The sequence below is a fragment of the Agelaius tricolor genome, unplaced genomic scaffold, assembly GCF_023055355.1.
Source record: "Agelaius tricolor isolate 1412-34295 unplaced genomic scaffold, bAgeTri1.0.p SCAF_2, whole genome shotgun sequence".
Taxonomy (NCBI): domain Eukaryota; kingdom Metazoa; phylum Chordata; class Aves; order Passeriformes; family Icteridae; genus Agelaius; species Agelaius tricolor.
Genome location: NW_027269262.1, coordinates 62,462,760 through 62,473,865, shown reverse-complemented (window position 1 = coordinate 62,473,865; position 11,106 = coordinate 62,462,760). Strand labels below are relative to the sequence as shown.

Below are 11,106 nucleotides of genomic sequence, written 5' to 3'. Positions count from 1 at the left end.
GGCACACTCCAACAAAGGGAAGAAGATTGCATCTCTATGACAGGATTGGTTTGATCCAAATTTTAGACTGGCTTCCCCACCTCTTTCTTGTGCATATATTTTTCAGTTAATTCTCTATTCTCGGTGTACTTGGAATGAGTTGAGAGCAATTAATTACTTTTGAGAAGTCAAAGAGCAAATGGTATCACCATTAAAATGCTGCTGTATCTAAAGATCCAGCCAGTACAGAAAAAGAAAAGTTGAATCAACTTAATTTTGTTTTCCCCTTTTTTTAATAGTCTACCAGCAGATTCAGTTGCTCTTCTGCTACCTATCCTCTTCTATAACCATAGCAGTAAACTGTTTCTGCTCTGACCTCATCTAAATTGCAATTCAGGTTATTTCCATGACAGCATCTAGTGCCATTGCTGGGATTCCCATGTCCATGCTGCAGCTGAGTATCAGTGTAGGTGTTGGGGACAGGTAGGCAACACGTGGGAAGATGAGCATCGGGGAGTGCTATGGCACCGTAGTCTTTGGGGGATTACAGGATGCTCACAGGTGTAACTTGTGTGTTTGGGAATGTGTAGGAGGCAGGCTGCTTTAAACCTGGAGTGAGGAAGATGTAGAGTGGATGTAAGATTGATGAAGAACTCACTGTGTCCAAACTGAGGTGACTGAATGCTATGCAAGCAGCCTGCAGGGATGTCCCTTGGTGCCTGTTTTAATTATGCATCCCCACATCAGTGCAGAGAAGGAATACACTCTAAAATCCTGCAGCAGGGAAGGGAGGCTAATAGACTTCTCTGATTACTTTGTAATAAGACATAAAATCAGGGAAGGGAGGCCCTCTAGGCTGGGGCTGTCCACAGTACTGACTGGACTGCTGGGGGTGCATCTGCAAGGCTGCCCTTCTGCTTCCCCCACGTCTCTCCCCGAGGTCATGACTTTTTTAATGCACTAAATGCCTTTAACCTCTTAGAGGATGCTAAAGCATCTAAAGATTATTCTGCAGTATAGTGGCAATGGCACTTCAAGGCTTTTCCTCCTCTGGACTCTGTGTCATCAGGCTTCTAGGAAAAGGAAACCTTTTGTTTCTGGTTGTGTCTACAATTTAATTAATGATGTCACTTTTAAAATTTCATGTTGTACTTATTTGACTTCATTTCTCCTGAATCTCTAATGTGAGCATGTCTCCCCTAGTCCCTCTCCCTTTTCCTTTGCTGTGATACCTGGACACAGCATTGTCAAAAGATTTCAGGTTCACTGGAAACACTTAAATTCTAAATATAACTCAAACTTTTCTGTGCAATCAGAGCTCAAAGACTTATTCCTGTAGATCAGGTTAATGCTGGTACTACTTTTATGCTACTGATGCATCAATAAAGTTGTGTTAAAATGCCTGGCTGAAACTGTTTCCTAAAGCACTATAGCATTAATTCTGTTTTACAAATAACAGAGGTTTGGCACAAAGCAGAGAAAATTAGAAAAAAAAATTAAAACTGAAAAGACAACTGAAAAATCAGGGCATTTAAGCTAAAGGACTATCTCAAGCAAGTTTTATAAGGCTTCATTCCTACTCTCTCCGTAAGATTTGTGCATATTAGCTTCCCTGGTGTACTTAATACTTTTGTCTTGCAGAGGTTGGGATGGAGAAGGAGGTTGTAGGTAGGAGAATTAGCCCAATACGTTTAATGCAGACTACAGAAATGTTTCTGTTCAACTTTGGGGACAGAGATGTGTTGGACTGGCTGTGGAAGGGATCTTGGCAGCTGAGGGACATTGGATCAGCTCTGTCTCTCTCCAGTGGGGTTGTGTGCTCATGTTTGCTGTCTAAGTGTTTATGTCCTGAGTGCAAAAATAAAGGGAGATTGTAAATGTAAGACTGTAGTAAGTAGGAATTGCAGTGCCTGAAGGAATGACAACACACTCGTTGCCCCGGGCAGCCAGTGATTCTTTCTCAAACTCTCTATTTCAGAGCACTTCATTCAGGCCAGATAAGAAATCAGGATTGAAATGATGGCTTCACCTCTGGTCAAGTGCAGGCAGTGACTGTGTCTGGAGCTGAGATTTCTCTGTCTGGGGCTGCTTCAAGTGCTTCCTAACCCATCCATTGCTTGGGATGAAGACAATATTTTACACGGGATCACATGGAGCTATACTAATTAAGTTTTATAGCACACCAAATATAACCACTGAAATGGCATTTAAAATTCCAGGAGCTAAGCCTGGCTATGTTCCCCACTCCAGCTGTGTCTCTGTGCAGCTTGGCTCATGCTCTGCTGTGTCCCAGGAAGCCCTGTGCTGCCTCTCTCTGAGAGCCCCCTGGGTGCAAGTCCCCAAGCTCTCCACAGTGCAGCAGAGCCCGTCCTGTCCCTTCCCTCCATGCCTGCATGTGCAGTGTCTTCCAGGCTGCAATGAGCTACTCAAGAGGGAGCTCTGCAGTAACATGCGCTGCATGGGGTTTTGTCCTGGGCTGAAGATTTCTCCATCTCTCTGCACCAGCAGGGATGACACTCTGCAAAGTGAACACCTGGGCTCCTAGGATCCTCCAGCCCCTTCCAAGCCCCCTTTTCATTGCAATTTTGCCATGTATCCACCTGGAAGGAAGGCAGGAGAAAACCCTATAAAAACCCGTGGTGAAACCATAGACAGGGGATCACCCAGCATCTCTGCAGGAGGCAAGGGCCAGGTGTCTTCCTCTGGTCCCATCCTGGGCAGGTGAGCATAGGCCTGGTCATGGAGCCATGGAAACCCCAGCAGGAGCCCAGAGTTCTGCTAAGCACCTAACAGGAAGCCCCAGGCTGGAGTCAAAGGACCTCAGCTGTGCCCGTGAAGCCTGCAGTGACTGCGCTGCTCCTGTCTGTCCAGGTCACCGGAGTTTCAGCGGCGTTTTCTGCCTTTCCATATCCAAACCACACCCCTGCAGCCCCCAGGACAGTGTGTGGGAGCCCTGTGTCCTGCCCCGCGGCACCCTGCCCCCCGGCAGCAGGTGGTGGCCTGTGGGGAGCAGCGCTCCGCACCGCGGCCTCCTGCCCTGAGGAGCGGCAGAGCCCACGGGGCTGCGGCCGGGCCCACGGGCCGGGGCCTGGGGAGGCGGAGGGCAGAGCCGGCGGCAGGGAAGGTGGGTCCGGGCGGCCGGACCACCCACACACCCCCCTCCCCTACCCCGACGTGGGGAGGGGCGGCCGGGCCGCTCCGTGAGTGGCCGTGGCTCCGCCCCGGGGTAGCCGTGCCGGCTGGGGCAGCACCCCCGCCCGCCCCCGGGACTGTGTGACCCCCTGCCCACCCTCCCCGCCCCGCCGATATAGCCGCGGGGGGCCGGCAGGGCCCGCCCGCCCCGACGGCGAAGGGCAGCTCCCGCACCTCCGTCCCGCCCCGCAGAGCGACCCCGCGCCGGCAGCACCCAGGTGTCTGCCCCCCTGCTTCCCGGCCCGGCTCTTCCCGACATGGCTCTGTCCCTGGCCGGCGAGTCGGTCCCCGGAGACGGCGGAGACTCATTCGGGATAAGCCCCGCCGGCCTCACCTCCTACTACCCCTCTTTTCTCCCATCCGCCCATTACTTCGAGGCGGCCCCCGACTTCTTCCAGCCCCTGAAACCCATGGGCGAGCTGGTTTCCTCCCCTCCGCCTCTGCCTCCATTCACCTTCAGCAGGGTCCCCGCTTTTCTGAGCCAGCCGCCCCCTCTGCCCCCCGACCCTTTCCCCAGCCTTCCTTTGCCCGTCTACACCAGGCTGCCAGCCCCCTTCCCTCCCAGAGAGGGCTCGGCCCTCGGGACGGGGGCGCCGGGGTCGCTCTCGCCGCCGTACCCGAGCCCCCCGCGCAGGGCTGCCCGCAGCCCGGGGGCAGACGGGGCGGCGGGGCAGAGCTACAGGTACCACTTCACCGAGGAGGAGCTCAACGCGGTGCTCTACGGGGCGCTCCGGAGCAGCCAGCCCACCGGGAATCTCCACGCCATCTCGGGGCTCCGGGTGTCCCCCACCAGCTCGGGTAAGGGGGTGTTTGACGGCGGCGAGAGGGGCACAGGATGGCTCTGGGCGGCAGGTCGCTCCTTGCAGCCAGGTGTGCGGGAGGGTTCGGGAACAGTCCCAGAAGGGATGCAGGCAGCCAGGCTCAAGGGGCATCGCCGGGGGCACGTCGGACTTATTTTCCCTATGGTTTTCTTGCGTTACGAGCCCACACCTGGAAAAAGCTGGGGGGTGATTCGGGCTGCGGCCTTTGTCGGGGAGGTAGGACCCGCTCCTGCAGGGCCGGTGCCGTGCTGAACAAGGGGTTCTTCTTCTGCAGGCGCTGCGGACTCGGCCGCCCCGCTGCTGGACCGGGACTCGCTGCAGCTCCCCGAAGGTAGGTAGGTGTCCCAGAGCGCCCGCGCCCGCCCGCCCGCCCGGGCCGCGCTCAGCCCCCTGTCCCCCGCAGGACTCTCGGTGCTGCGGGTGGCCTACGGGGACGTGTCTCAGCTTGGAGTCTTCTGTACGGACCCCATCCCGAAAGGAGTCCGCTTCGGCCCTTTCCAAGGCAAAGTGGTCAACACGAGCGAGATCAAGACTTACGACGACAACTCGCTGATGTGGGAGGTAGCGGAGGCACCGTCGGGCTCACCCCGCACCTCCAGCGCGGGGCCGGGGCGAGGTTTTTGGCGTCCCCTCTACCGTAGCCTGCAAGAGGGGCTCGGCCCAGTGTGGGTGGTGGGACTGGTGAGAACGGGACGTGCTCGGAACGTCAAACCTGATCCTTTTTTCTCTGCTCGCCAGATCTTTGAATACGGTGGCCTGAGCCACTTTATCGACGGGAAGGGCGCCGCTGGCAACTGGATGTCCCTGGTGAACTGCGCCAGGTTCCCCGAGGAGCAGAATTTGACGGCTATCCAGTGCCAGGGACAAATCTTCTACGAGACCTGCAAGGAAATCTTCCCGAACCAGGAGCTGCTGGTGTGGTACGGCGATTGCTACGTGCAATTTCTGGGCATCCCCATCAGCTTGAAGGGCATGGCGGAGGGGAAGAAACCCCCGCAGCATCCCGAAGGTGAGCCTGCCAGCAACCCCTTGAGCAACACTGCCCCTTATTCCCACGGACGTGTTCCTGGCCTGGATTAGATTCACACGAGGGGAGGTAAAGAAACACAAGCAGCAGCGTTGTCCAGCCGTTTTACTTTAAAGGCTTCCCAGACCCAGCGATGAGGCGGTGGTGGGTGACCGGTCCTGCCGCGAGGGCGGTGGCAGTCTGTCCCTCGGGTCTGTCCGGCCGCCCTCCCCGGGAGCCGATCCCCGACCGCCCCTTCCTGCGGCATCCAGCGCCCCGAAGCAGCAGCTTCCCCTCGGCACCGGGAATCCGGGGGTTTGCATCGAGGGCTGCCGGCAGCGCGGAGCAAGAGGCTCCTCTTTCTTCTGCCGTCAGTCCGCTCCCAGTCCGCGGTTCCTCGGGGAGTTTGAAGTGTTGTTTGGTCTGACGATTGTAAAACATCTGGTGGTCCTGGGCTGAGCTTGCCTCGGCCCCGCAGCGCCCCTGTTCAGGGTCCCGTTGTGGGAGGAGATGGGCTTTTCCACTTTTGGTCCTATTTTCATCTCAGGATTGCACACCTGACTTTCGTGTAATTAACGCTCTCAGTAAATGAGGCAGGCTGAAGTCGTTCCGATCCCGTAATGCCAGTATTGCTTGCAAAAGAAATGCCAAATGCACTTACTGCATTTGACAGTGAGCGGAGAGTACTTCTACTTGTAAAGAACAGAAAGTATGATCTTACAAGCAAAACTTATGTATGGAGTAAACAGATTTGTGCCGGTGCGGGAGAAAAGTTGGAGCAGGGAAGGGATGGGTCAGCCTGCTGCAGCAGAAAGTGAGAGAAGCAAATTTCCATGAAAATTTGGCATAGTAAATTATGTACCTGTTGTCTTGAAGTGTCTAATTCAGACAGATGCTGAATTGTTCATTTCCTCTTAAAGCTTAAGCTAAAGCCATTTTTACTAAAGACAGAAAAGAATGTATAAACGCCTGAAAAATTTCTGGTGTTTTTCCTAAATTCAGTGGTAAAAAAATGAATTGAATTTTTTTAAAAAGTCAAATAAATATGTTATTTTGTTCAATCGTTATTTAGAAACGATAGAAAAGGTGTGCATTTTTTTTTCCTTTTGGGATGGTGGGTAGAATTTGCAGACAATTCTTAATAAGAAATGTCTCACAATGGTTGCATACGGGGAGAAGTTTTTATGTGGGACTCTGAGTTGTTTCTTTACATGTTTTCTTGCTATTTATGGATATACAAGGATGAAATTCTGGTTTTGGTGAAGTTAGTAGCTAAACAGAATAATTTTGGCAGACTGTGGGCTGTCGTTTGTTCCCCTCCTTTTAAAAGGCAAGGGGAGCCCTGCGAACGCTCAGGAGACGCGGCACATATTTTAATGATATTGGCAGCATCAATTCACAGTCGTTGCCCTCTCAGACTTGAAATTCCCAGCTCTGACAAGGATGCAGATTTGATCTGAATCCCTTTTGCCGTGGTGTAACGGAGAGGTGGCACTTTCCCTTCTGCTGTACAGAAGCCGGAGAGAGCTTCAAGTGCGAGCGCTGCGGCAAAGTGTTTGCCTACAAGTACTACCGGGACAAACACCTCAAGTACACCCGCTGCGTGGACCAGGGGGACCGCAAATTTCCTTGTCACCTTTGTGACCGATCCTTTGAAAAAAGAGACAGGCTGAGGATCCATATTCTCCACGTTCACGAAAAGCACAGACCTCACAAGGTGAGCCTGCTCCCGGGTCTCTCTGCAGTCACTGGCTCTTCTGAGGGTACTTATTATTAAGTTGGGTTTTTTTTTTTTTTTGGTCCAAATAAGATGCTGATAACGTTGTTCCTCCTCCAGTTTCCCTGGCAGTTTCCTGGTGGGACTGCTCAGGAAGAGCTTGTCGTGTGCAGCAAAGCTTGGTTAAAGAAATTTAATGGGTTTAGGTTGGGAAAATAAACCCCATAGTTCCAGTTTAAAAAGAAACAAAATTTCTCCTGGGCTTTTTGGATGATTGCATGTGAGTGTTGCTCCTTTTCTTACACAGTGTGGGGTTAACTTGTGTTTTAAGGTGCTTGGCTTGTCCAGGATCAGGGGAGAGATGTCTCATGTCTGTTTCCCACACCCCACCCTTCGGTCTGAGAACCGACCACAGCTTTATCTGTGTCTGTTGGACCAAACAGGGCTTAAAAGTTTTATATTCAGTGTGAAGCAGATTTTCAATTGATTAAAGCAAAACTTTAAAATGCGTTAGTCATCTCCACCCAACACCTTGCTTCTAGCACCAGTTTTCTCTAGCAGCACTGGGAATGGAAAAATCTGACTTTTTCTAAAAGCTTGGGAAGGGCAAGTTCTAGTGCTTGAAACTGCACAGTTTAATCAGTCCTCAAAATTTTCCAAATACCTATTTTATAGATCATCCTTCAATGTCTATTTTTTTGAGAAAAAAATATTTTGTAACTAAAATGGCACTATTACAATGTCAGAATATTGGAATGGAATTTGTAACAGATAAAAATATTCCATTAAATATGAGATATTAAATACCATGTAATTCCTTTTCCTTTCCCTTGCCTTGGTAAATTTAAGATTATTTTATTCTTTAGATGGTTTATCTTTTAGGGAAAAAATTAAAACTAGGACTTGATTTATATATATTTATACATGAATTTACAGAAATGTTCAGATTTTTATTACTGAAAATCAATATTATCTGTTCTGTAAAATAACAATTTTTATTGAAACAATTTTAGCACAAATGATTTGAAATTTTGCATGGTTTTAATATATATATATATGTGCATATGCAGGTAAATTTGTTCTTAAAACCAGACTAAACTTCTGGGTATTTCAATTTATTGCAGCTTAAAATTGCTATTGTGTTTACACATGAATACATAAATAAATGTGCATGTCTAGGTTATATGTAAGAAATGTGAACTTCATCCACATAATTCATTTTTCCTTTTCACTATGCTGTTACATGCTTCCTTTTAACTTTATTCCTTTTTTTTCCCCCCAGTGCTCAGTGTGTGGGAAGAGCTTTTCTCAATCCTCCAGCCTGAACAAACACATGAGAGTTCACTCTGGGGAGCGCCCCTACAAATGTGTCTACTGCAACAAGGTAAGGCAAAGCCCTGACCCATCCCTCCCTCTGCTGTGCTTTGTTTCTTCTCTTGTTTTCTTTCAAGAAAATGCTTTTTATCGAACTGGTAACCAGATGAGTGGGTGTATATTCTGGGCAGTTGTGAGGTAAGGTGACAGGACTGGATGAGATGAAGAAACAGGGTCTGGTCTCCATCTGACATGGAATTTGTGGTTCATACCAGCACTGTGATCTGCTGCAGAAATAAGGTCTAGGCAAGCTTGAGAGCATTTCAAATACCTCCAAAGCATGCAGCTATATCCACTTCTTCATCAGATAAGTAATTTGTGAAATTGTACATGCTTACCTTGAAATGTCAAGGTTGTTAATGGGCAGATGGGCATGGAGGTTTCCCTTAAAAAAGAACACAAGGAGAACCATACAGCCCTGATCAAAACTGCACTCTGCTGTTACTGCCCATCACAGCAGGGCTGATTCAGGTGAGCTCTCCCTGTGAAAGTGCTAGCAGCTCTCATGTGCTGGCAGCAAACAGCATGTGGATGCACCAGGCTGCTGGAGGATGAATACTGGTAGGGCTCCCAGTGCTGTGGAGTGTCCATGCAAGGCAGAAGCCCCATCAGAAGTAGTAACCTGCTCCTGATTTTGTAGAGAGACAAGTTTTGGGTATGACTGGCTGGACCAACAAAAGGCTGAAGTGTTCTGCTGAAGTGCCCTTAGAGGAAACTCCTTTTGGCTATTATATTTTTTTGTCTCCCCATGATCATCCTGAACATACTTGTTCTCAGAGATTGTGATGAAATCTCATCCTTAATCTTCTGATCACAAGAGGAGGTGGCAGAGTTTTATGGGTTGCTCTATAAGGAGATCTCTAGGGACACTTGACCAGTCCCCAGCCAGTTCTGGTTGGACTGTTGTGGATTGGATCAGATTAAACTGTTTGTCCTCAGGCTGCAGGATGCAGCTATCCTAGGACATAGCCATAATTTCTGAGGCTGGAAAACCAGAGTCTGTTTTAATGAATCCTCATTGACTCCTCCTATGCAATTATGATTCTTTTCCTCTTCTACCTCTAACAGTGGCTTTGCTTTTCCAGCTCCTGTGCTGGAAATCAGTGGTCACTTATTTCAGGAACATTGTAAGATTAAAGGAACAGTGCTGGGTCAGCATCACCATTCTCTCCCCAAAACATATTTTTGCCCTTGATATACACCTCTAAGGACTTATGTTTAGGAGTCTGTGATCTTCTTGTGCTCTAAGGTGAAAGGGTATCTAAGATTGCTGTTTGCCGTGAAAACTTTAAAGAGAGTATTTCTTTTGTGTGGTCTGCGAATAGTGAAGGCCCTGAAATTGTCTCTCTTTGGATAAGAAAAAATGGGGAAAACATGGGCAACTTTACAACATTCCTGCTCAAATTTTAATGAGTTTTATCCCCAAATGGAGGAGAAGTCTTTATGACTTTGCTACTCAGAAGTGGTAGTGGTGGGGGAGCAGGCTGGAAACTCTGCCTGCAGAAAGAGAAGAGTATGATGGAGCAGGGAAAATGAACCTGTAAATGATGTATGGTGCACTGCATAGATGAATTTTACCAGCTGAATCCCAAGACAGTCAAAGAGTTTAACTTTAAAAACAAAACCTGTAAGGAAAGCCTGCATTATATTTCCCAAACATAAATGAGCTGCAAAGCTAATTAGGGTAGTATTGACTTCTTCCCTCTGACATACTGAAGATATTTACTGGTGTCTTTGGTCAGAAATCTTTCTCTGAGTTTCATCTATCTCCATGGACTCAACCACATCTGTATAGCAGCAGCTGTTGCCTTCTGATTCCTCCTTGCTAGGAGTTTTCATTATTTTTCCCACTTACCTGAGGAGTGGAAATGTGAGCTATTTAGGACTTAATTTTCAGGGTAACGTGCTTCTGATGGGGTCTGGGTTAGTTGAAGGTGGGGATTACACATCAGTCAAAGCAAATTACTTGCAACTCCATTTCCTTTCCTGCCCTGCCCTTGATGATCCCTGCCTCTCCAGGCGTTCACAGCGTCCAGCATCCTGCGCACTCACATCCGCCAGCACTCGGGGGAGAAGCCCTTCAAGTGCAAGCACTGCGGCAAAGCCTTCGCCTCGCACGCCGCCCACGACAGCCATGTGAGGCGCACGCACAGCAAGGACAAGGGCTGCACCTGCTCCGTGTGCGGCCAGCACTTCCCCCAGCAGGAGGATTACAGCTTCCACGTGAAGATTCATGCTGCTCATTAGTCAGGAACCCCAGGGACGTGTCCTGGACCAGCTCATTGTGTGTATCAGTCTGTGTGTATCTGTTTGTGCGTGGCTGTGTGCGCAGCGCAGGAGGGGACACCTGCAGTGGCTCTTGGGGTGGGTCTGGTCTCTGGACCCAGGGCACATGACTGAGCAAGGGGAACAGGGTATGCCCCCTGATGCCACTCTCTTTCTCCTCCCATACTGTAATCTCTAAAGGCAGGAAGGAATTCTACCTCCCAAAACCCCTTTGTGCACAAATATCACTGTGAGGAGTGTTCTGCATCTCCAATGCCTGTGGACTGCCTGGTACAATCTGTATCAAGGCTTGTGTAAGGGATGTTTTTATCAGGTGCATTTCTAAAAGCTGATTTAACCTGTTCGTGTTGTTTGGACAGACGACCTCAGTTATATGGCCTACTTACCCTTAACTTTTCTTTTAGTAATGTTCTATTTAAATGTGAACTTCCTCAGAGATACTGGCTGCTGGACCAATGAAGAGCTATTTTAAATCATTTAGCTGCTGGGAGACTGAGAGCTCCAGGACTGTGAGAGCAGCTCCTACAGAGGGTGCTGGATGCAGGTTAACCCAGAGGGAGAGAAGTGGGGCGTTCTAAGTTTTGTCTTGTCAAGAGTTTGGAGGACCAAACATGGTGATATTCCTAAACACCAGTGAACCATTGGGTGGATAATGAGCAGTCAAGTGGCCTCCCAGAGGTGTTTCATTGTAGACTCAGAGCAGGCCAGGGGCAAGCACTATCCCAGCAGTG

General features: G+C 49.4%; 1 protein-coding gene across 1 annotated transcript; it reads left to right on the top strand.

Moving 5' to 3' along the window:
* The first annotated feature begins 3,428 nt into the window (after positions 1–3,428).
* On the top strand, positions 3,429–10,336 carry PRDM14 (PR/SET domain 14). Its single transcript, XM_071449217.1, is given in 8 exon segments — positions 3,429–3,666; positions 3,757–4,043; positions 4,267–4,384; positions 4,387–4,553; positions 4,731–5,001; positions 6,513–6,715; positions 7,998–8,099; positions 10,109–10,336. Coding segments are annotated over 8 exon segments (1,614 nt in total).
* The last annotated feature ends 770 nt before the right edge of the window (positions 10,337–11,106 follow it).